The sequence below is a fragment of the Grus americana genome, chromosome 4 (assembly GCF_028858705.1).
Source record: "Grus americana isolate bGruAme1 chromosome 4, bGruAme1.mat, whole genome shotgun sequence".
NCBI classification, from domain to species: Eukaryota; Metazoa; Chordata; class Aves; order Gruiformes; family Gruidae; genus Grus; species Grus americana.
The window spans coordinates 69,327,036-69,353,423 of NC_072855.1; the positions used below are offsets into that span (position 1 = coordinate 69,327,036).

Consider the following 26,388-nt stretch of genomic DNA (forward strand, 5'->3'; position numbering starts at 1 on the left):
CAGTCACAGTTATACAAGATTTTTAGATTATACCAGTGCTGAGAATGTCATATCTCACCTGCCAATCCATAAATGTCAGCAGCACTTTGAGTCATTTTGCACCCTGTGCAAACGTCAACCCCCAGCCTGGCACAAAGCCCCTCCTGCTTATAACTGCCCAGTAGCGCACAAGGACCTTCCTGGTACACAGACCATCCAAACAGCGGGAAGCTCCCTTTTTAGGATGTCTTAAGTACAAAAGTTTACATTTTGATAGGGACGTTTCTGTTTGTGGCCATGGTCAGATTCACTTCTCAATCAGAGAACCAGCCACAACCGTAGGTAGAAAATGCTACAGATAGTGAAACTATTGAGTAGACTGCAGGGAAGATCAGAGCTGGAGTAATTCCTGTTCAAAACCTGCATAATTACACTGGAATGTAAAATGTATTGCAAGGTTTGATAGGCTTGTGAGGCTTAAGAGAAAGGAGCGTTAGCAGCTGAACTCATCTGTCATCATAGGATGTAAAAAAAAAAAAGTTAAAGTTAAATCTCTGTGGGTTGGTGTTGCATGAAGGGTTCTTTTGAAAACAAGGTATTATAGCTTTTAACTGACATCCGGCTGTGGTTCTGCACTGGCAAAGAGATGAAGTAAGTAGCTGGGGAGCTTGCACAGTGAATGATGCTAATTGCTAGCAAATCTGAAAGGGATTATATCGTGCAGCCACTACAATAGTGGAGAGTAGACTCAACTACCCAGGACATCCCTTCCAGTGCAGGTCTCCTAAGGCTTTCTCTTTAAGTAAAGAGAAATACTCCATGTGTTAAAGAAATTGTTCTGCTGAAGCTATTTTGAAGCATCATTTCTGCATTATCCGTCCTTTCTTGCTGTTGTTTCAAAACAACATCGTCACTTAGACTCCAGAGAAGATTAAAAATCTGAAACCAGTGAAGCATTTCAGGTTACTTATTTTAAAGGAGACATTTATGGTAGCTCCAGCAGTTGGTAGTAACTCATCTTAAGTGTTTGCCAGTGCTCAGTGAAGGTCAGGGCTGTCCTTTCTGTGTGTGTATGAGGGAGGATCAGACACCAAGTACCTACCTGAACCCAGGGCACTAGAAATGAAGTGCACACTCTTTTCAATTAGGGTAAAATTTCCTTATGTAAAAATTCTGCAAAACTGGATATTAAAGAAAGCTTCCTTGCAGAATTTTTAAATTATCCTAGGGGCCTCAAAAGAGAAGTGTATGAATGCTGTAAGAAGCCTGTAGGAAGGAGATTCAAATTAGTAGAATGTGTTCCTTTGAAAGCATCTAGAATTTATTTTAAAAAGCTACTGCAATTCTAATGAAATTAAGGGGTGACACTGCAGCTTGTCACGTTATTTTTCTTCATTGCTAATGCACATATAAATCGCTGAAATTGCTTCTTGTGGATGTTCTTATTTAATTGATCATTCTATTAATTCTTAAATGTTTTGTGTAGACATAAAAATGCCTGGCTAACCAATCGAACTGTCCCCTCCGTGTATTCAGAAAAATGTCTATTTACCTATGTGCCCATCTTGGCATAGCAGAAATAGTATAGCTATAGGGTATGGCTGTAGCCATCTGTTCAGGTTCTTTCTTTGTTCCAACACATGCATCAGACCTGTCTGCAGAATATTGCACTGTTGCTGATGCCACACCATCAAGAACAGCTACATCTTCCAGTACCTGGTGGAGTTTGTGAAACTGAAATGCACGTGCTTTGCTTTTAAACAGGGGATTTCTTACAGAGTCACTGAGACCCTGTACCGTTGGGGCTCCATGAGTCTGCCTTTTTTTTTTTTTTTTTGACTACAAGAGATTTCTCTACAGCTGACTTGCACTTAAATCAATATCTTTTGAACTACAGTAAGTAGATAAGCCATGGCCTATGACAAAATATGTAATTAAGCTAATACAGCCCTGTAAACTTCAAGAACATACTTTCTCTGGGTTGTTGTCCTATTTCTGTCATGTATTCTCTGGTTTTATGGACTTGTGACAATTGATCTTTAACCTAAGCAGTGTACTTTGGTCAAATGTCTCTGGTTTTTGGGGGCATGTACCTGACAGTCCTGTAGGAGCATTAGCATGTGGCAGGAGACTAGAAATGGTCAAATCCTGCAAGTTCACGTGTGGATGGTGGAAGGCAAGACATTGATTTCACTGTGAGGTGTCAGAAAAGAAAGTGTGACATAGAATGTTATGGTCTCTGCACGTCTGTGGTTTTTGGGCAGCCCTTGGGTAGCACAGAGGATGCTAAGGCTGTGTGGATGGGTGACCACTGAACGCCGTGCTAATCTGCCCAGACTTGGCAGGCATGGTGGTCCCACAGCTGTTCCCTGCTTCAGGCGTTGGAGCTGTTGCTGCAACAGAGCCAGGCCCGTTCTCAGGCGTGTTGTTTCCTTCCATGGAACATAAAGGAAGATTGATTTTCCCTTAAGGTAAAAGTTACACTGTTAAAAGTTGTATTTTGCTAGTGGCAGCAGTAAAAATGAGATATCTGATAGGCGAGTTCCTCTACCACCACTGTAGGATTTTCCTCTTTTGGCTTCATTACTGTGTGCATTTTTTTCACATCTAATGATATGGGTGAAATTTTTATTATGGACATTTCTAATGGAATTAAATTTCAGCCCAGCATCACCATCACCAGCATGCATTGTGAGGAAGGGGATCCTAGCAACATGTACAAAACTCAATAGCCCAGGAGGAGCTGGGCTGATGACTTGCCCCTTGATCCTGGAAATGTCCTGGAGATCTCAGGTGCAGCCCAGTGTTAGCAGCATTGGAAAGGAAGGCAGAACCATGTGTGAGAGAGAGGGAGAGAAGATACACACACATTTTATTCAAGTAATTCCACCATTGTTGAGCTTTTCAGCCACCTCCTTGTGCATTTTGTCATTAAATCCTCTAATATATGCACAGGCATTTTTGTGACATCTTTGCACAAGGATGTTCTTGAAAGTTCAGTATATGATTCCTCAATACTGTGCTTTGCTAGTGACCTAGGTTTTTTGAAAGCTTATGCAGTAAAAGGTATTTAAAGAGACAGATTTGAAAATCATGCACATGCTGCCATGACAAACTCAGCCAGACTAACGTGAGCTTTTCCAACCCCCTCATTCAAAAATTAACAGGAGTTGTCTTTAAAGCAAGCTGTTGTTTTCTGTTACAGCTGTGTGCATACTTGTAATTGAGGAAGCAGTTCGCAGTGATTAGGCAGAAATGTTTTTTTTCTGCTTGTCACGGCAGCCTACGTTTCACATCAAGTTCTCAGAATTAATTGCCCCCATGCAGATTTTCGCTGGCTAGTAGCCACCTTGTACAGGAGCTAAAGTAGGAGTGAGAAGTTTCTAAGTTCCTTGAAGAAAAGCTGAAGTAATCTGAGATCTCTTACAACAGCCTAGCCAGGCCTTGCTCTGCAGGTCCACTTCCGTGTCCTAGTCTCGTTGTGTGCCCTTGGTGGGTCGCTTTTCCAAGCACCAAACACCCCTTCTCTCGTTCCCCTGAGTGCCAGAGGTGGCATTCCCACTTCCCAGGAGGGCTGCGGTCCTGGATGCCATTGCAAGATCCACCAGTGCTGCAGCTGTTAGGCAGAGATCACAGCGATGAATTGCAATTTCCCCCAGGCCCTGCCGTGTACTAGCAGACCCTGCTGAGCCTCGGCCACCACCCAGCCACAGCTCTGGGACGGGTGCTGCGGTTGCCGCAGTGGGAAGGAGGGTGCCTGTGGGTTGAGCATCCCTTTTCTTGTTCCTCGCAGCCAGGAACAGGGTGCAAAACAGCTGCTGTACAGGTGGGATCAGCAGGGATCTGCAGTCCTGGGAAGGACCGATCCGAGGTGGCTTTGTGCAACTGCTTCTGTCATGGAGTCCCCCAAGGAGAGGTCACAGCTCTGCAGCATGATCAGACCAGAGAAAAAGGTTTTGGAAACCACTAGCTCACATTGAGTCCTCTGGTTTAATATTATATGATGCTTAGGGGCATTGCGGTACCTCTCCGGTGTGACTGCTCTCACGGATTTGCGTGGTGTCGGCCAGTACATCTCTAAATCACCCTGTGAAAGGAAGTTTCCTACTTATGTTCCTTCAGAACAGAACCGAAGTTTCTCTTACCATTACAGTCTCGCTCGTTCAATCCAGCGCATTATGTGTCTGAGTCAGGCTGTAATTTCCTTCTCCTTTCAGGCTTGCAAGAAGCAGAGCACACTGCTGACACGGGTTTTTAAAATATAAATAAGAAAGTTTGGTCACAATAGCAGTCACCAGTATAGTCCATGGAAACTGAGATGCACGCAATTAAATTGTGTGATTATACTTCTTGGATATAAAAAGTCTTTTTATTATGACAGCCTGCCAATAGGCCATATAACATGCTAGTACACATAGCATTTAACTCTACTTTTGTCACATGCCTGCTATCCCTTCAGATTTTTAAAAGGCTGGCAGTGTGGTTAAAGGTGTATGCTCACTGCTCAAAGGGTATACGTGTCTCCGCACTTCTCACCTTGGCTACTGGAAGAATCCTTGCAATATCCCTTACACACCATTAACATGACGAAAAATGATTATTTTTAACTTTACCGCTTAATGCTATTTGTTTTGCAGTAACACCAAGGAGCCCTGGTCATTTAGCAGCTGCTTAGAAAACCAAGTAAAAAAGCAGTCCCCGTGCCACACCTGATGTTTTAGATGTATAACATCCCAGTCCTGCAGATGTTGAATGCAAGAGGGGGGTGTCCCTCCCTTCCTTTCTTTCTTTCTGTATGCTTCTTTCCTGAAGTTGGCTGCAGAACTCGCCTTGCAACTGAGCCAGCCTCTTTAGCTGCTAGCCTAGCAAAAAACATTTCCAAGGTAGTTTGCAGGCTTTGTTTTTTTGTTTTTTTTTTTTTTAGGTTAAGTCAACTCCCTGGGCAATCGAAGGAGTAGCAGAGCTGATTCAGGATGGGTGGCAGGAGCAGAGGAGCCGTGCTTCCGCTTCTTGGCTCTGTCATGCTGCCGGTACACAGAACTGTACTTCAGCTCAGTCAGAAAGTTGGTCTGCATACAGAGAAATTAAATGGAAAAATAATAAAAACGATCAGAGAACAATACCTGCGCATGAAGCGTTTGTAGCAGTGCACGATAATAGTGGGTGTAGTTCAGTCTGGGCCTAAGAGACTTTTTTTGTGAGTGAATTTGGTGAAGAGTTGAATTGGACTTTTTGTTTAACGTGAAATAGAAAACTTAATGTTTCTTAGGATTCTTAGAGTGGTGTAGGAAGTGGCAGGATGTTACCAAAAGTAGCTAAATTCTTTCAGAATTAAAGATCTTTGACTATTTAATGTATTACCAACAGTAGCTAAGGTACTTGAGAATCAAAACTGTCATGTAGTTACAGCCCCGTGCTTCAGTGTTTTTCAATCTTTTCCCTTTTTATGGGAGATCTCATTTTCTGATTTTCAATCAAATACATGAATAATTTTGCATGTTCTAAATAATAATCATTTCTACCAGGCCGTACATTGAATGAAATGCATTCAGATTTATTTCTGAAACTTACTGTGGGCATCAGAAGAACGTGCTGTCCTGCCCAGAGGTGCATATGGTGCAATATTTGGGCGCTGAGGATGGCCAGTGGTGAACAGTAAGGAGGGCGTGCAGCAGCATCCCACTGTCGTTCCACCCTTCCAGACAGTGGGAAGACTTGGAGGGAGAAAGGAAAAGCAGCTCTGCAAAAGTTTAAGAGGCTGGGTGCCCTGTTGTGAAGGACATAGGGTGGTTCTTGTCTGGCAATCGAAGCAGGGGAGAGTGTGGGACTGAAGAATGGGGTCAGTCCAAGATGGGAGAACATACTTTGTAGTGAATAAGACCAGATGAACTGTGAAGGACCTTGAATATGGGGATTAGGTGATACGAGAGCAAAGAGGTCAGTGCAAGAGACCTTAGTGTGATAACTCCATTGACTGTTCGGGTAATCTTTCTGAACATATTTTGACTGAGTTTCCAATAGGAAAGAGGAAAGACTAGTCATGGGAAGAGAGAATTATAGTGCAGTATCTAGGCCACAGAAGGAGTTTCCCTGCTGGCCCTAGGGCAGGAACGTGATGAGCATGACCCTTAAGAGTAAGGAGAAAGCGGAAAGTATACTGAAAGCAAAAATACTAGGTTTTCATGTGTCATACTTGGCAGAGGCAAGTTCATTGTATCACAGAGAGGGCGGGTTGGCAGCTCCCCACTAAGACAGCTGATCCAGAGTTCCCAAAACATCAGCCAGCCTCTTGTAGAGAGAAGACAGATCTCCAAAGTGTTGACTCCTAAAATAATGTTAATACGTGCTGTGAATTTCAAAGGCCTTGTGTTCTGATTCATGGACAAAATCCCAAGGAGCTAGTATATGCTCGTTAAAGATAGATATAGATAGATATAAAATAAAAAAATGCTTTGCTTTTCCAGACAGTCAGGTCCAACTATCTCTATGCAATAACATTTGGTACGTGTTCTTCCCCTTTTGCTCAGCTCTCTGCAAATGTGTTTGCTATCTGATCTGTGTGTTTTATATCATATGTCCTTATTTGGACAGATTCCCCCCACCCTTTTTTTTTTTGTTTGGAGAGAGCATTTGGTTGCTGATACTTTCTACGCTGTTCATGAAAATGAGTTTATTGGTCTTGCCAAAACACAAAATGGCTTCTCAGGTAACTGATGTTAAAGCTTATTGCTTAAGTACAACATGTTCCAAATTTAGGCTTCAGAAAATTGGTTGTATCAATTTCCCATTCATATTTTGATGCTTGACTTGAGGTACTGGGATATGATTTCCAGAAGTGCTGAGTACTTCCAGCTGTAGCTGAAGTTAATAGAAGATACGCTTGGGGCATACAATGTGCACGTTAATGCTGTAACTGAAAAATCAGGTTTACGGTGTCTTAACTGTAACCCAGAATCACTGAATGCCTTGAAGGGTCGTGACTCTCCATCTCAGTAGCTTGTGTCTAGAATGGTGATAATGATGATGACGACGACGTTACCTCTTCGTACTGCAGGATGTTTGAAGACAGAGAACTATGTCTTTGGCTGTTTTCCATTAAGAGATGCTGTATGTATCTTTCTAGAGAAAGATTGAGGGAAGAAAGTTTGTTGCCTTTTCACTCAGTAAGAAGGAAAAAAAAAACCCACAAGTTTGCTTTGGAAGGGACTCCAGTATTTTATGTCATATCCAGGCCCATCTATCAAGTCTCTCAGCTGCTTAGGGGTTTGACCCAGTTAAACACACTTTTGAAATGTCGTCTTGAATGAATCTTGCCAGGTCGTGGCATTTGGTTCTTCCTGGCATGCTGATGTTTGGATATGCTTTGCAATGTGTTTCAAACATCATCTGCTTTTATCATCTGGATGAAGCCCTGTTGCTGTTAGTACATTCACATAGCTCTGGCTCGTTATTTATGGAAAAGACTCTAACCTTTTGTTCCAAAAGCAGTTACCATGCTCAAGTACTCAGATAAGTCTTTCACTGATACTAGGGAACAGCAACGAAGTATTTCTCCAGTACTTTGTTCTCAGCTGTAGCCAGCCAGACTTCTTCATCCATTTTATTAGCCTCTGTGTACAAAAGGACCGCATTAGTAGCAGGTTTTTTATAACCCTTTCTCCTCAAACATATTCCCACTGCTTCTTTTGCATTAGAGATTTTATAGGCAATTTTTTCCATGTGTTTTATTTCAGTTGTTTTGTTAGTGTGGTTATGGCCTGTTCTAAAGCATTACGATTATCAAGATGATATGAAAGGCATTTGAGACTTACTTATAAAATGATCCAATAGGAAGTATTGCCTGATTAATTTGAGAATATTTTTAAGAATCAGTAGTGCTTTAGAGAAGAGGGTCTTAGCAATAAAATAATTTTGATTGGTACTGTTGTGGAAGGAGTTGCCATTTGATGTACTAACTTCATAGGACCATGCTCCTCCTCTTGGACTATAAGCAGCAAAGTGATGCTGTGGCAAGGCTGCAATGGGAGGGAGCAACAAACTAACGGTAAAGTGCAGACAAAGAAAAATAGAGGGCTCTGGAAATATATCTCTCTCTCCGTCATAAATGTGATGAATAGTGTTCTGTTTTTTCTGATACTGGAAACAAAATCTGAATAACACTGCTTGCGTTGGCAGTTCGCTGTGGCTTCATGCTGAACAGAATCCGTTTTGATAAAGGTCCCATATCAATGCCTCTAATGAGCCTGGAGATATTTTCTTCTCAGGTCCTCAGAGCTCTGGGAGATGGTCACATTTCTGGTTTCTTCTGGAGCAAAAAGCTTCTAGACACATCTGACTGGGGGCAATGTTTGTTTAGTAGAAGTGAGCCCCAGATTGGAATAAGAGTCATGCTAACACATAAATTTTAGGTATTTGTCTAGATCTGAGAGCATACCTGTCAGCAGGGATTTTGTGTTTTGGCTTAGTTCTATCTTCAGAAAATGTAGAGTTCTGAAACAAGGTATGTTTCACAGTAGTGAGAATGTGAAATGAATAGTGAAATCAAGTCCAAGTTTTGCTGTATATTTATTGTCAAAATGAGGTTTTAGACAGAGTCCCATTGTCTGCTGTACAATTTCTGCCAGCTAAGGGTGGGATAACAACTGATAAATTTTTCACGGCAGTTCATTAGATGAGGAAATCATTAATTACTCATTTCTCCTCAAAGCTGGTCATCTACCATCAAGAACGGAAGATCTGCCAAAACCAAGACTTGTTTCTTGTGACAAATGCTCAACTGTATAGCTAGGCAAATAGATTACACCAAAGTCAGTAGCATGGTAGCAGCTTTTTCTTACCCTCTTGATTCCTGTGGCTCTCCTAAGATGAAGAAAACCATTTAGCAGCTGCACAGCTCTGTGCAACAGTTTAATTGTGTGTGGAGCAGGACTGAGTATGCTGAATTAGTGCACAGAGAGCTGATAATAAATGAGGGAAGGGAGACTGACTCCCAGCTGAATAGTTTATTGCTGTGGCCCATCTTTGTAATCCAGAAGAACAGGAGATTGCTGGCTTTAGTTACACTTTCAAGTAGATGAATTACACACTTGGTGGCTGCTCTCATTTGGCGTGTAATAATACTTCTCTGCTTACTCACAAATGGGTGTAATAGCAGAGAGCTACCTGAAGGTCTGGAGAAGGAAAAAAGTCTGTTATCTTAAACAAATCTTATATGCATTCAGTGCTGACAAGCTTTTGCCGTATAACATTTTAGCGTATTCTTATTTTTCTGCGGATTTACTGGATGCAAATGACTTGTGGACCTTTTAGCCCAATCATGGGCTACTGCAGCTTTTTCAGCTCCTTGAGCTTGGGGGAAATCTCAGCCTCCGGGGCAAGCAGGAGCAATTTTAGGAGAGCCCCATGGCACTGCCCCTGTCCTAGGGACATCAGAGCACGGTGTCAGATGTGACCTCCTCGGGAGGAGCACAGCAGTGAGCAGGAATGCAAAACCCACCACAGTTACACAGCTTGTTCCTCATCCTGGAGCGGGTCGTTACAAGTTTATCTTGATTTGCGCCCATGTCTGTACGCTTACCTACGCGTGGCAGATGAGCGTTTTTGTAAATGCACTTTTCACTCGCTGTTGAATGCTTAGGTTCCTCCCAAGACTCTTGCAAACAGTATCAAATTCTTAGAAACCCATTGTCTGACCTTTTTCTTTTGGAATATTTATTAGTGTACAACAGCTACAGACTTACTCAAAGTGTTTAGGAGTAGCAGCAGCAGTAGATAACTATTACTAGTGTGCAGTCTTACTGTTTTTAAAGCACAAGAGTAATTAGCTATTTTCATCCTTGTTTGAGTGCAATTAGATTCAAATATAAACATCACTTAATGAACTTCGCAACAAGTAAGGGTTGTTACCACTATTACTTAGGGCAGTCCCATATCTGTGTGGTGATTTTCTTCCGGCGTTAGCATAATTAAATTTAAAGTAAGATTGGCTAGAGGAGTAGTTTGTTTCATTGCACCTCTCAAATGAATGTGTGTCAGGGAATATAAGTGAGTGGAAAATGTCTGGAAGTAGGCAGCGTGCTGTGGTGTATTGCGTTTCGCTGACATGAGAGGAATGTGGCAGTGAGGTCTACGGTTGCCTGCTGTAGGCACTAGCCACTCAGGCTGAAAAGCAGCTTGGGATGTGCCTTTTGCTTCATTAAGCAAAAGGCTTTATGCCTGTGGCATGAAGCGCTATAAAACATGGTGGAGGTGTTATAGTGTATGTCGTTAGATAGGATTGTCAGTCTCGAATATCTAAAATTGCAAGTCAGATATTCCAACATAAAATCTGTCTCAAAATTAGGGGTATGGGGTTTTTTAAAACTCTTTCCTTTTTACTTCTTAAGATTCATTTGTTTTAAAGCAAAAGCTGGGATTGTCACTGAAAGTTGAGGTCCTCATCTGACTTCAGGGCTTTAAGAAAAACACCAAATTTCAAACAACTTGCAAAAAAAGGTCATAAATGTTCTTAACAGCGAGCTAGGCATCTTCTGTAGAAGCTGTGTGATTTACAATGCAAAGCTTATACAATAAGATCTAAAAACCAGGGATGCAAAATGCAGGCTAAGCTCCTGGCACTTGCAGTTTAGTTGAGGTTTGCTTGCCTTTAAGAAATGTCACTGTGCTGGCTCATGTTATCAAGCCGCCAGCCAAAAGGCAAAAAAAACCCCCAAACCAAACAAACAAAAACAACAAAAAAAGCCCAAACCAAACCACCCCAGTCTGGAAAGCCTGTGTTGTTGGGGGGAGCCACGGAGAGGCAGTTTGTAGACCTTGCAGCCAGTTACCTACAGCTGATCTATCTCTAGTGTAACTTCTGCAGCCTCTCAGAGTTTCAGCCTGTGCATGTTGGGGTCGGAAGTAGGACTCCTGTTTACAAGAGCAAGCATGTAATGCTGAGGGATGCATTAATTTCCTTGTGTTGTTTGCATCTTCCAAACAAATGTCAGCGCTGACTCCTTCCCTGAAAGGGAAGGTGTAAGGGATGATGATGTCTGAGATTTTCTCCCCACTCTGCTGAAGCGGCAGGCTGTAGCTTTAGGATTTTGAATGGCTGCGCTGTTAGCAAGCAAGGAAGGTGGAGCGTTCATGTTTCTAGGCACTTTCGCAGCACTGGAAAAGCAATGCCAGGGCATAAGCATAGGCATTTTTAGGATCCTTTGTTCATTGTTCCTACTGACCTGCGCTTCAGTCCCAAAGAAGACAAACTACAAAGCCCACGCTTTGGAAAGACTAAGATCCAAGAATTTGAATAATTGAATAGGATTTTTAATGTAAAACTCAAGTTTGCTGGTTTGGAAAGCGAGTGCTCCTGTACATAGGTTTAGACACTTGGTAGGTGAGCTGTAAATCTGCTTCTGTTCTATCTGCCTGTCTTGAACTCAGCTGAGATCTTTTTCTGCTGTGCAACCCTAGAAGAAACAACAATTCTTGAAATAACATTTCAGCACCATAAACACTTCTCATTTGATGCTCTGACATTTGGTGTTGGCAGCTCAGCCTGCCTCTTCAGCATGCGTCTGGCTGTCACCGTTCAGCCAGTCCTCCTTTCCTGCACAGCTAGTTCAGATGAAAATCACCTTTCTCTCAAGAGTGCTCCAAGTGGCTCTTTAACATGGCTAAGCCTCAGGAACTCTCTCATGCGAATATAAACTTGCTCTTAGGTCAACATTTAAAGCATCATTTTCATTGTTTTCAGGAATCCTATTAGTTATAGAGGAATGATAAATAATCCAGCGGTCTGGAACCACATCATTCTGGCTCAGGGAGCTGTTACCACTACAGATGATGCTTTAGGTCTTGGAGGTGTATGTGATGCACTCTTGTACTCTCGGATCTGGCAGTTCACTTAATGGTTCAAGGTAATTGAAGCCCACTGAAGTTTGCAGGAGGTATCATTCAGTTCGTATTTCCTCCACCTCCAATGGAAACATTTATAGTCAGAAGCAATGCCTTGAAATGTTTTACCACTGTCATATTGATAGGAAAAAAAAATAGAGATATAAAGAGGTTGTGTGCATTAATTATTTATCTTGCAATCAAGAAAGTATAAAAATAATCCAGGGTGAAAATTGGGAAGGGTTGTAAAGGAAAGCACTGGCTCTTTCAATTTGAATAATGCAGACCCCACTCAAGCTTTCTCTGCAGAACATGACGTCTAATCCCAGCACAAGTAAATACATGGTTTTTTTCTCTAAAACAGATTTTAAAAACATGCAGCTCTTGCAAGGAGACTAATTGTGCTCACTTGGCTTCAAGTGAATAATTAAACTGTGAGAAGTTATTTTCGTGGCTCCTGTGTAATGTTTCTTACTAATTCCTAGATATTCAACTTTTAGACTTTTTAGCATCAATCAAGCTCTGTTTCTATTGTCTGAAAAATAAAATATGTAAAGGAAAAACTGCCACAGACTTAAATACATTCTATTGTTACAGCATAAGTATCGTCATTGTAATTAAACTACTTGAAAATATGAACCATCAACAACTACTCTCAGGGACTCAGCCACCTATGGGATTTTCGTGCCTTTGAAAACCTCCCCAGAGATCCAGTGTGCTTTGCTTCTCTTGATTGTTCTTGAAATAAAATTAGCTTTTAGTCCTTTAAAATCTGTTGGCTTTATCTGCTGCTAAATGCACATGTAGTAAGTGCTGTGGGATTAAAACAAAAACAAGTTGCTACTCCTACGCTTGTAGTTTTGATGGGATTTACGGTTTGGCAAAAGTCAATAACCTGACTCTTAACTGTATTTGGGATCGTGGTGGATTAAGGTAGATCCCTTGGATCAAGAACCTGCAAGGTACTTCAAATCAGAGGAAAGAGTGAATAGAAAAGAGGCTGGAAAAGGATGAGAGAAGGCACCTGAGAAGGCAGGTAGCCTGTTCCTGAGGCAGAAGTAACGACGCCCGTGTTGCTCCTTCCAGACATTAGCCTAGCGCTCTCTTAAAAGTCTCCGCTAATAGAGATTCTGTCACCTAATGAAGGCTTGGGCAGATTTTTTTCCTGTTAGAAATGTTTTCTTGGTGGCTGACTCACTCCACCAGGTGCCTGTGACTTTATCCTTAACTTGCTGCCTTTGTGGGGAGAGTAGGATGATGTCATGCTGAGGAAGTGAAAGGGGACGGGGAGGGAAGTGCTCAGGCAGTGGGAGGAAGGTCATGGAGATGAAGAGCCTGGATGGAAAGCCCTGGGAGGATTAGGAGGAGGAGAAAATGTTACCCATCCAGGCTGCCTGTCATCGTGTTTCTCACTACTGATGGCTTAAACTTTCTGATATTTTTTAAATGCTTTAGATATTGAATAAAAGCAAAGTTTGGAATCCAAGCACAACCTCAGTGGTGGAGAAAACCTCTGGGTTCCATCTGCAGAACTAAAAAATAGTAATATGTTGACAGACAGATGTGACCATAATGCCCTTTTCCTGTCTTTTCTACCCTCACAGATGAACAGGAGCCAGCAGTCAGCAGTGATTCAGATATTTCATTGATTATGGCAATGGAGGTTGGACTGTCCGATGTGGAGCTTTCCACTGATCAAGACTGCGAAGAGGTGAAGTCTTGAAAAACAAACAGAGATCCAACACTAAACTACAGGGGAGGGTCACAGGGAGGGACCGAGTCAGCTTTCTAGGATTTGGACCAGTCATGCACATGCCTCCAGAGCACTGTCACTCCTGCACACTCCATTCTGAGATGGTCACGAAAAGCAATAGCAACAGTTGTGTCTGCCTGGATGCAGTTTCATCATCTACATCCCTTCATTTTGTTCACATGGGAGATGAACGCTTCCAGTTCACCCACGTGCTTGAGAGCAGTCATGTAACTCTTCAGTGGCTCATAAATACGCAACTGAAATGACAGCTTGAGTGTTTTCTACACTTGTTCCATCGGGTTTTGTTTTTGGTTTTTTTTGAGAAGACGTATGTTTGTTATGTTTGTTTGTTTATAGTTTGTTATGGATGGGCACTCTGTTTTTCTTGACTGACCCCATCTTTTTCAAGAGCTCAATCCAGAAATCTGAATTCCCGTTCACTGGTCACTTCATGATCTGACTCCAGGATTTATCATTGCCGTGTTATTTCTGCATGAAGTACACATGGCTTCAGAAGGATGGTGCACCGGCACCCTGCATTAATGTGAAGCCTGCTTTCATTAAGTTGGAGCCTTGGAAATGGTATATTCTGAAGGCCTTTATTTGTAAGAGAGCTCTGAATTAACAGTGATTGCTGAGATTTGAGTTAAAACTGCATTATGTTGGGGCTTTTGCATAGAGCTCTGTTCTACGCAAGAATCGTACAGTGTGAAGGAGAGAAAGAAAAGCTTAAAGCTTCACTCCATCCTTGTAGTCCTTTTCTATATGTTATGCTATTAGCAATTGTCAGTACATTAATAGCCTTCCTTCAAGTCACAATGCAGTAGCTGGAAAAGAAGATCTCATATAACATCATGTCTTTTCTTAATTTTACAGACCAAAATCTGACCGGTAGGCTAAAGGAGTGTCTGAGAGGTTTCCAGAGGCTGCTTGTTAAGAGCTGTGCATTACACGGATGACAAGAATATTCTCAGAAAGGGTCTGGAGATGCTGATACCAGTGTCAGAAATTGCTAATGAAGCAGGAGGCAGCTGGTTGAAATGTTTACTTCGTGGTTTGTTTGGGGTTTGGTTTTTTTCTTAGTGCTTTTCACTTCTTATGTTTGACAGCAGTTTTTGCCTCCTCGTTATGGAACACAAGAGTTCAGGTGGTTCCTTGCCCTCCAGAGTCCCAGTCAACATTGTCGCAAGCATAATGGAATACTTGCAATTTGTATATAGCTATATATACCAAAATATTTTGCGTAGAGGGGAGGGAATTTGAAAATGAAGAGAACTAACATAAATCAAAACACCTAAATAATAATGACCTGTGATGATTATTTAGTTCATCCTGAGCTCTGCTTTCCAGGGAGAAGCTTATTGTTACTCGTTCAGTGTACGATTTCATTTTTCAGTCAAAATACTCAACTGTGAAGAAGCATTTTTAGCTTACTGTTATACAAGAGTAAATGGTTTCTGTTGACAGTCAGATGATCTGAATCACATTACTGCCTCCTGAGTAAGTCCATAGAATCAACAATTCATCTTGCATCGAAGTTTCATGGAGAGGTCAAGCATTTTGACTTGATGGTGTCATGGCAGCATGTCAAAAATTAGGGTTCTTGCTGCTTTTAATCTCCTTGTGGATTTACCCATTAGATCTGGAAACCAACTTCCAGCCAAAATTCAGTATTGTCAGATACTACTCAGGAACAAATGTGTTTAGAACTATCCCTAAAATTTTGGCCAACTTGCTTCTTTAGTAGAGGAAGAAGGAAAACAATTATACTCCATGCTTTTCAGTCCAGTTAGAACTCAGTTCATCTTATAGTTTTCTTTTTTTTTAATGTTCTTAGTCCCTAAATTGCAGGGTAACTTTGAGGCAAAGGAGCACAGCCTAATCATCGTTCAAACCATGATCCGGAAATGTGCTGTTACATTTTTATAAGCCATTTGAAAGGACATCTCTTTTTAATTAAAGAGATACAGGCAGCTGGAAATCTGCTTGGTTTAAAAACAAAGTTAAAGATCGCTCCAGAGGGCACAGCTAGGTCAGTCGTGCCAATATTTGTGGTTCTCTAATCGTATTTGCCTCATTCTTTAATGTCTTCTCTATTCCTTGCTGCTATGGGAAAGGCCCATAGCGTCAGGGGAACCGATGCTGAAATTCACCCCTACACAAGAGAGTTTGCACAAGGTACTGCATCAGCTCCACTTACGCTCTGGAAATACTGCTGAAATGGGATGTAAGTGGTGCTTACACCAAATACTGGCCCTTCACACAGGAATGAAATTATTCTCAAATGACTGCAGGGGAGAGAGTGAAGCTGGTTATACACAGTCAGGTCCTCCCATGGAAAGTACGCACAGTGGTACAATTTCTTCTCTAGCACTGGAGCCTGGGTGCTACATGTCACAGGCACATCACAAACACGATGTCAGAGTTGTCAGCCATCCTTTAACATCTGCCCACTGCAGCACAGTGCACAGACAAAAAACTCCTTGGGTTTCAGAGGAGCTGTCGCAAAGTCTCTGTTTTATTTTGCAAACTTAATTAGGTTAATCTCAAATGACAGACTGACCAATTATCTGTTGCCGTAGCGGAGTCACCCACAGCAGAGCAGAGCAAGCAATGGCTGTGGAGAAGCAAGGCAGGAGGTGAAACTCCCAGCTGACACTGACCTGGGTCCTTTGCCCAGCAAAATCATTCAAGGGAGCTGTGCTCAAAGGGGCATCACATGGATGGTAACTGAGACTCTGCCCATATTTTTCAGAGTTAGTGAAGGAATTTGGAGAGGGATCGCGCTGTGTGCTCTTTTCCTAAGTATCGCCTACTAGATGTGATCCCTCGGGGTCCACAGGAGGCCACTGGCAGGGGCAGGGTGCTAGGCTGGGTGAGATGTTTTTACATATCACCATACTGTCGTCTTTCAAAAGGGGCGTCCTCGCAAATCTGGGTCAGGAGTCTTTCCGCTTTTGTTTTCCCAGTTCTGCGTGCAGTTTTGCTCAGGAAAGATGTTTTTCCATCCCTGTCCACAGGTGTTCCTTAGCTCTGAGTACTGTTAAGTGATAATGAGCGCAAAGCCAGGTTATACATGACTGAAGCCAGGAAAGCACTTAAGTAAATGTTTTATTCCATCCTTCTTCAGAAAAGCACTTACAACTAGTTTTGGACTTGCACCAAAATCACATTATTTTCAAGAGGTAATATAAGCATAATTAAGTCTCTGTGTCAAATGGAAATGTTTTCCTACAGCAGGACCTGGCTGACTATTCTTTGTATCTATAACCTGTGAAATGCCTTGGGAATTTGAGGTGCTTCATAAATATTAAGACCCCCAGATGTATGTTTGTAACATGTATGAAAGCCTTAATTCTGCAGATCTGCAGGCCCATGCACGTTTTTGCTTACGTGAGTCTCTCCACTGAGATACCTCACAGGGTAAAATTAAACCTCCCAATTCACAGCTTTGGGCAAGATTAGTCCCATCCTGAGCATTGCGTGAGTCCTCGGTACTGCTGCTCGCTAAGCTTGAGCTCCGGCATTAAATATGTGGGATTCGGATGCTGGGGACACAGCGTTGCCTGTTCAGAGGGGAAAGCAGCCTTTAGCACGCAGCCAGGAAAACACAAAATCCTCTGGTGCCCTCTGATGAACAACTGCTCGTGCTGTACATAATTCTGCAGGCTCACGCCGTCAGTGCCCGCCAGCGGCGGGATTGAGGGGCACCTCCTGCATGGGGCCAGTGGCCAGAGGACCCTGCAGGTCTTGGCTTTAAGCTGATGTTGTGTATCTCCAAGCTCTTCTGTCCTGTCATCTGAGGCTCTTCTCTTTTCTGTGAGTGAGTAAGAGGTGGGAGAAGGATTCACTTTTCGCGAGGCTCATCTGCACTCAGGCTGGCTTGCGGGATGAAGCTTGGACAAATGGAAACTGTGCTCTGAGTATCCTTTGATTTTTCATGGCTTTCACTGAACTGCCTTCCCAAAGGTCTGGTCAATGGGTAGGACACGTAAAAAGTTGTACGGGCAGAGTTTTGCACTCACAAGCGACCTAATGTGTGCATGCAGACGTGCAAGGCACCAGCTCTGCATCCCTTCCCCACGGCTGACCCATTCTGGTGGGGATACAGATCTGGTACTTGCTGAGGGTGTGGGGGTTTTTTATTTTCTGACTGCTTTAGAGCCTCAAAACCAGGATCAGGGCAATCATAGCACTGCAGTTCATTCTTTAAGCATTCTATAGAATTAAATTACCATGTATGCATATAAAAATACATTGATATGACTATGGAAACTGTATTGTAGTGAAAACAGAAGCAGCTGCCATTTTTAGACTTTTTATATGAGGGATACCGTGGCACTAAAGAAAAAGGCGATTTGGAAAAAAAAAAAAATGAAATCACATATGATAAGTCCCTCGGACCTCATTACTTTAATGACCACTGGATCAGATCCAGAGGAAGTCATTGCAAGAAGGGCGGTACTTTGTCTCTTGTTGAATGACTCGTTTGGGATACATTCTTATCTTGTTAACAAAATGAACCCAAGCACCAGAGATGGATCCAGCTCGGAGTTTAATCTTTCTCAAAGACTGTGCATTTTGTGATCCAAAGTTTTTCTCGGCAAACCTGTTAACCCACCCTCTTTTCCCCCTTGCTAAATGAAAAGAAATGCTTGTCCAATTTGAAAAATGTCTAGCTCAGATGACCTTTGCCTATGGACCGGTAGCCCTGGCAGGTATCTGCAGATCACGTAACACCTCTATGTGCTTTTAGTCATCAGTACAACACAGATTTTCCATAAATTGTGTTTTACTTGCCATTCTTGTTAAACCTGCAATGCAGTTGTCATATAGATTTTCCAGAGTTTTGCCTTACAAACTTTTCCTTTGACTATATGCCACAGCCCTTTGAGCAGATTCTGTGGTTAAAAGGCAAAGACTGGGGCACAAGTCTTTCTATAGAAATCTCTGGACTGCAAGGCCTCGTTGTGACAATTGGTCCGTACTGAAATGACGATAGAGGTTGTGCGTAACAGCGGGAAATGCCTTTCAGCCCAGGCAGCTGGGAATCTCCCAGGCTTTGTTTATAAGAGGCTCGTTCCTTCGTAGTCTCTGTCTGTAGAAAAGCTCACGATGAAGCACACAGTTTGAAATAAGCCAGGATAGGAATTTATAGGCTTTGCAAGCCAAGAAAACCAATAGTTGTTTATTAATTTCTATTTGTTAGCAATAATGGACTTTTTTTAACCATTTGTTGTTTTTGTAGATCCCTGTTGTGGGGCCAAAGTTACCAGTCTGCTAGGAACAGGGGCCAGGATGAGCTGACTCTCTAAACAGCAGAGGGAGAGCTTGGTTTGCTGTTGGGACACATCCATTTAGAAATCCAGCCTGTTCCTTCCCAGCCTCTCTCGCAAATGTTTGCTAGTCTGAGCCTTCGTTGCAGGGGGAGGAGGTCGGGGGCTCAAACGAACGCTGCGCTCCTTCCTCTCTGGCATTTTGTGCTGCCTGTATCTCCTGCAGCAGGTTGGACTGCTCTGGCTCAGCACGGGGGAAAGGAGCCAGCCTAAGTTCAGCTTAAGGGCTTAATGAAAGATAGGCCCAGGGGTTTCGGCAGATTCAGGGCAGCCGAGCTTCTTCCTAACTAGTGCTGACCAAGGTTGCTGCTTCATTGAGGAACGCTGAGCATTGACTCATTTGTTTTACAGCCGCAAAAAGCGTGAGCGTACACGGGGCAACCAGCGTGACAGAAATGAATCGTCTTGGTTAACGCAAGAGGTGAAAAACGATGCCGTGAAATATTTTAGGGGCGAGGGAAAAGGAGGGTGGAGGTGGTGTTTTAGCAGACTTTTTAAATAGGGACAATTGATCCAACACAAGCACTTCTTTTATTTGTACCAAGCTGTTACCTGAACTAATTGATAGTTTCGCAGTTGAAAGAGGAACGCCAGATGGACTTTTTAGTCTGGATTTGTTTGCGTAGCAGATGGCAGCTGTGGGCTGGGGTGGCGAGCGAGGGAGAAGGCTGCCCTCTGCTGCGGAGCTTCCCCCACCAGGCTGGAAACCCTTTCTCTGCTTTGGCACTTCTTTTTCATGGAAAAAAAAAAACCAAACCAAAAAAAACCAACTTTCTGAGCAGGAGATATATTTCAAAGGGAGAAATAGAGAAGAAAGATGAATGAAAGATGTTGTGGATTTTGAATGAAGAGCCAACGGATGAATTTTCCATCTGAAATTAATCCTGTCTCTCTCAACTACTTTAATTGTGAATCAGTTGAAGTTATTTCTTTCTGGAATGAATGCAAAAAAGAAAAAAAGGAGAAGAAAAAGAGAAATAGCATTTTCCCTTTCTTGTTTATTTCTTGAATCTTCAGTCCTGTGTAGCATTAAAAACGATAGCAAGATCAAGATGCTTGTTTGCTCTGAATGTATACAGTTATTTCAGAAGTCAAATATCTAAATGTTTTGTATGTGTACATAATACCATCCTTACTTCTTGTTTCATGCTAGGAACCTGAAATGACTGTACCATTTTATAATTAGAAATGTAAAGAGGGGACAGTGGGTGGGAGGGTCTGTTATTTTTATAGCAAGATGTTCCTTGTATTTAGTGAACATTTAAAATGTTTTTGTACGTGTCAAAATATACATTCCATCCATTTCTAGAAGAGAATTATTTTTATTTAGAGTAGTTTATAAGCAAACAAAAAAAAATGTGGCGTCCCATTTGTACGCAGTTCATGAACAGAGCAGAAGTATCCTGGTTTTCAGTGATGGCTCCAAAGCTTTTTCCAGCCACGTCTCTTCTCACACGCTGCAGAGCCACACCAGCAAATGCCGATGTTAAAAAGGAAAGCAAAATCCTGAACGAAATAAATACCGTATGGATCAGTGCACAGCTTCCCGAAATAACTTCCAGTTCGGAGACAATGGTCTGTCCCAGTGAAATTCTCCAAGGTAATCAGCCCTGCTTGGGACAGCAGGAGTGGGTTTACCGGGAGGCCGCCAGCCCTGCCCTGCGCGGCGGGGTGCCAGCCCTAGCAGCCTGGGGGTGACGGGGTTCTCGCACCCACACGCTGCGTCCCTGCTTGGACGGCTCCCTCAGGACGGGAGCCTAGTTTTGACTGAAGTTGTTTTGCTGGTAAGGCAAAGGTTTCTGCAGGCTGACCACGTCGTGTTTCTTTTGACTGTGGAAACGACCCTTCGTCTCCACATTTTAAAAAAAAAAAAAAAAAAATTTCCTTTCTCCAGACCGCTGCGCTTTGGTTTGTGAAACACCTAGCGAAAGACCATGGCAGAATCACACAGTGGCATTTGCATAGGCAGTTTTTTTTCTTGTAGTTAGCTTTTTTCCTTCCCCCCCGGCTACCTGTGACTTGCTGCCAAAACAGTGCAGTAGCAGTTTGTGAAGCGAGCCTTTTTTTCTAGCATTACTTTCTGTACAGTATTGCAAATATACTTTAACTCTTTGCTGATATTTTATAACCTATACATCTTCCCCTCCAATGCACTTTATCTCTCTTGAAAAATGTGGAAGTCGGAGAACTACCATCTTAAAGGGATTTGCCTGAAATCACGAGGCACACACTTTTTTTTTTTTTTCCTTCTTGCTTTGTTATATACTGTAAATGCTAAAGAGCATGGACAGTGACTCAGCTGGGGGAAGTACTGAAATGTTGAGGCTAATATTTGGAAGCATTATTCTGTAGTACAACACGGCTATTTTTGTTATATAGAGGATTATAATGTAAATATGTGAGACTGTGTTATTATGTACTAGTAAAATATTGCAACTCTCAAAGTTAAGATGGTGAATTCCAAGGAATTTTATTGCAAGTTTTTTAATAAAACGAATCTGATTACTGTGTCGTACATATTTTCTAACAGACTGTGTAAAACTGACGTTTCCTGATGCGTGAAACTTGCGGATTGTTTCTACCTGAACTTGGCTGCTGCGGGCTTTGGCATTCACTGGAGGCGGAAGGGACCCGAGTGGCAGCCACCGCTCCAGCCCCACTCACTGCTCTGGTCCCCCCGTCCTTCAGCTTCTTTTGACCAGAAAGCAGCAGCTGTGTGGGAGGTAAATGCCTCCGTTTCCCCAAGGGAGAGCTGCAGCCTCACCCCAAACACCGGCCGTGATGTGTTAAAATACCTTTACAAGGTGACAGCTCTGTGGTGCCTCAGTGGGAATCGCATTGCCCTTGTGAGGGGTCCTGGCTGCTCTTCCCTCACCTGATCGGCCGCCACTTTACATCCCCAGGGGTTGTCATGCCATCCAGCATAGGTGTGCTGCTTACAACAGGTTCAAGGCACAGTAAAAATCCTGCCTAAAAGAAATTTAAGAGACATAAAGGTTTTCCAGTAGACGCAAAAGAAGGCAGACAGAAGTCCCTGCAGGAGGGCCAAATCCTGGCTCGAGCCACAGCCCTGCCACGGGGGTCTGGCCTGCCCCCATCCTCACCCACGATTTATGCTTGCTGGCCGGTGCTGCCAGTGCAGATGCCCCTCTCCCAGCCACAGCAGAGGGTTCAAGGCATCAATGTGCCAAATCGCTTGGGGCCCTACCTTGGATTTCACTTGGGCGCGAGGAAGGCAGCAGCCACGGGCTAGATCACACCCAGCTCCCCCAGACCCCCGTGCCTCCTTGCTCCATGCGTCCACCCTCCTCCGGGGCTTTGCTCTTGCTGTTCACGATGCAGGGGCTGCAAGCTGGCTCAGAGCTGGAAAACCACGTGTGGTTTACCATGGCTTTATCGGCAGCGCTGGGATTTATTTTTCCCCTCCCAACCCATGTCAACCAGTGGGCGGCACAGCCTGGAGCTCCCCATCCCACCAGCCCTGCTCTAAACCAGCTCCCCGTCCCACCAGCCTCTGCACCGAAACAAACCTCGGGCTGCCTGTGCGGACAGATTTTAGGTATTGCTAGCCAAGGAATCTCGTCTCGCTCTTCCCTCCCTGCCCCTTGCTTTGTTCTCTGCCTTCATTTAATAACTGGCCAGGGGAGCGAGCAGGGCCGGTTTTCCTTGGCAGGCAGCTGTGCGCAGTTGCTATGTGATCTGCACACACAACACAGCTGCCACCGGTGCTGCAGATCTGGCGGGAGGCAGCGTGCTCGAGTAGCGCAGCAGAAGTAACGCAGCGTGGAGCTGCTGGGAATGGCATCAGGGCTATAAATAACACGGGGCGTAAGGCAATTAATTCCAGGATGCAAGGACACACTTAGGGCTTGGCTTACATCACTCCACTGTATATGGGATTCATTTCTGTTCAAAATACGGAAATAAAGCTGTGCGGCTCTACACTCTGGCGGGTTTTTTTTCTCCAGAAGGAACAAGGCAAATGGTACTCATTCCTGTGATTCAAGGAGGTGACCCTCAGACCTGCCACAGTCAAAGGAGAGGACTCGGGATTCAAAGGGAGTTTGTCCAGATTTGCGCTGTGCAACGATTTGTGCAACCCAGGGTCCCTTCTGTCCCGTGATACCCAAACCATGGTAGGAAAGCAAGCATGCTTTGTGCTGCACCCGCGCGGGTGCCCAAACGGGGGCTGCAGTCATCTGTGCCAGGTCTTGGGCACCCACTCTGGAACAAACCTTCTGAAAAGCAATTCAGTAACACGGGGAGATCAGGTCGGAGGGGCATCCCAGAGAGAATAAGAGGACTTCACTGCCCAGAAGAAATCTGATGAGTTGGTGCATTTGTCATAGATAAGCCGTAGGAAATCAGTGCTCAGTAAGTGAGGGCGTAACTTTGCAACACACTCATTCCTCAGCCTTTGATCCCGGTGCAAACAAGCTGCTGGCCAGCCCTGGCAGCGGCAGAAGTGGACAAAGTGTCACTGCTGTCAAGTGCCTGGGCCACCCTCTGCTGCAGGCTACCACACTGCTCCTCTGGACATCCTCCTGCACATCTGCATCTCGGCAGCTTGGCTCTATGGTCCATCCTCTCACCTGCGAGCAAAGACAGGCTTGCACAGGGAGACCAGCAGCGACTTGTGGTGGCTGAAGCCAGGGGCAGATGTCCCTCTTCCTGCTCCAGCTAGGAAGCATGGTAGGTCCTGGCAGGGGGACAGACCAGCCATCTGGGAGTGGTAACGCCTCAGATACGTTGGCAGAGCCCCAGAGCTCGTCTGGCAGAGCCCATAGCTCAGATGAAGTTGTTGCCCTGTCCCTGCTTGGGGCAGCCACGCTGGTTCAGACCAGCAGCCCATGTCTGACTCAACTGAGGCCGGGAGTGGACGCCCACAAAGGAGTAACACCAGGGCAGTCGCCCCCCCCCCCCATCCCTCCTGGTTTTGCAGAGGTCTAGTATATCCCTGTGGTGTCAACGATCCCCGGCTGCAGGGGCCGAGCTCGCTCACGTGTGTTTTGTGGGACACTGCTCCATGCCTTGGCGTGTCCTCGGTGCCTTTCTCCAGACCCCACTGCCCTTTCCTTAACTGCACGCGTGGGGGGGCCTGGCCAGGGCATGACGCCAGGAAGGGAGGATGGAGACAAACCCCGTGGTGGGGACACAGCCAAGGTATCACCCAGCGCCGTGACGGAAATGCTCCCAGCTCCCACGGGTGTTCGGATGTTACCTGCACCCACCGACCCGGCGTGCGAGCCGTGCACCCCACCCAGGTGCCCTAGGACTTCCCCAAAGGCCGGGGGTGCCCCGGGGTGCCAGCCCGCGTGCTGTCTGTTCCGATGGTTGCGATATTTGGTGTTTTCTGCCAGGCCTCAGCTTCTGGGGGCAAAGGAGCGAGGGCTGGCGGGGAGGGAGGCCGAGGTGGGGTTGCAGCCGAGATGGTTGAGAAGAAAGGGGGTTAAACGCTGGGTGCTAAAGGGCGTTTGTCCCTCCGGGGGAGGGCGGGGGAGCAGCGGCGTGGAGGCAGCTGCCAGCACCCCGCGCCTTCCCCTCACCGTGTCTCTCCAGCAGGAGGCTCCCCCGCCTCGCAAATGCATCGCCCAGCGCCGGCCGGGCCCCCGGGGCGTGCGGGGACACCCGGGGGCGTGCGGGGACACCCCGGGGCCTGAGGCGGCCCCTCCCGCACCCCGTCCGGGCGCCGCTGGGGCTGGTGGGGGGCACTGGCCGATGGTACCCACCCGGCGGTGGTTATGTCCCCGGCTGGCGGGATTGTTTTTATTTATTGAGTTAAATTAGTGAACATTTATTGTGCTAAATGAGCGAAAGGCACCACTGGGGAGTTTTTCCCTGCTTTTCCTTGAGCGTTTCCCCTTGCGCACAGCCCGGGGTCCCCGCCGTCTCCCCCAGCCAATGAAGCAGGCAGAGCCCCGTCGGGCTTTCCCCCCGCCGTGGCCGTCATATCGGTGGTGGAAAGCTCTCCGTCCTTCTCAGCAGGTGTGAGGAAGCACAGGGGGTCCCCCCAGACGAACCCCTCCAGGTTTGGGGCGTGAGTTGGCACATGCTGGAGCAGCGCAGCACCTCGCAGGAAAGGGACCGAGGGCCATAGGTCACTTAACCTTGCAATTAGCCCTTGACAGCCACTTGGAGATGTCCCCCAGTCACCCGGGGAGTATTTGCAGGAAAGCCCAGGAAGGGTCTATGTGCAACTGTGTTTATTCTTGCTGGCGTGTCCGTCCGGCCCAGTAGCCAGCGGGTTGGGCAGAGGGGAGCAGGACTGCTACCCCAGTTCATAGACGGGAAAACCAGAGCAAAACCCAGCAAGGACACCTGCTGCCGGGGGCTTTAGCAGCAGGTGAGCAGCAGGACAGGGACAAGAGCGGGGCTGGAGACCAGCGCTGCAGCCCCCACCACAGCCCAAGTCTCTGTGCAAAGGAGATGGTGCATTTTAGCTACCCTTGAACTCAAGAAGTGTTTTGAAAGCAAATTGGTTGAACTTCTGTTTGTGCATGTGCTTACACCATTTCAAAGTGGGTTATTTTGGCACGGCTTTGGCTACGGATTGGTCTGTGGAGGAACAGCCCCAGGCACGAATTGCCAGTGTCACCCTGCATGGGGAGTTGCACTCAAACGGGAGTGGGACTTGGGGCGGGGGGGGGGGGGGAATCCCAAATTGGAGCACGATGCTCATCATAGGGTGCTGGATCTCACATCCTATTCCAGCCCAAACATGAGAAACCCCCATTTGCACACAGACACCTTTAAATGGACACAGTTCAACCCAACTCCAGATCTGCTTCAGCACTGTTCATCACCTCAGCCAACGTCCTCACCTGTCCAGGCTGAGTTTCACGCCTGTGAGGTACAACATCCGCTGGCAGTACAGCCTCAAGGTCTGAATTACTTCATGCCCCCAGCCCCGGCGTGCATTCACCTGCAGAAAGATGCTTGGCAGCAGCTCTCTTCTCCCAGCAGCGCTGCCTGGGAGCAGGGGAGGTTGTTCACACCCAGGTGGCTCTGGGGAGGCAGGAGATGAGTTTTGCTTTCAGCCTGGCTTGGGTGTGAAGGTTGGAAAATACCAAAGAGTGGATGAGGAGAATCACACAAAGGTGTGTTATTTACAGTGCTGTGTTGATGAGGGTGGTGTTTTTAAAATAATTGTTCTAGAGGACAATGGAGAAGGGGATTTTCTTATGGAAATTTGACCCTGACTGACTTTCAGCTGTGAAGCTGCTCTGAAAAGGATCATTAGTGCCAGAGGGGAAAAAAAAATTCTCTTACTTGCTCATGCTCAGTGAAGTCCTAAATACAGGGAGCTGCCAACATTGCCCGGATGCACATGGTGGCTCGTTAGCAGTGAGCAGCCTGGGTCATCCCTGCTGAGCCAGCTGCGCGGGAGGGGGAAGGCCCTGGCGGTACCTGGGGGGCTGGCGGTATAAAGCAAACCCCAAACCC

The 26,388-nt window shown here is 45.3% G+C and overlaps 1 protein-coding gene across 2 annotated transcripts in view; it reads left to right on the forward strand.

Annotated features, from left to right (window-relative positions):
• RNF150 (ring finger protein 150) overlaps positions 1–21,450 on the forward strand; it is a 151,137-nt gene extending 129,687 nt beyond the window's left edge. For both annotated transcript variants that reach the window (XM_054824343.1, XM_054824342.1), the window contains one exon: positions 13,461–21,450. In XM_054824343.1, the coding sequence (XP_054680318.1) occupies positions 13,461–13,579 (119 nt within the window). In that variant the 3' untranslated portion in view covers positions 13,580–21,450. The remainder of the gene's footprint in view (positions 1–13,460) is intronic.
• The last annotated feature ends 4,938 nt before the right edge of the window (positions 21,451–26,388 follow it).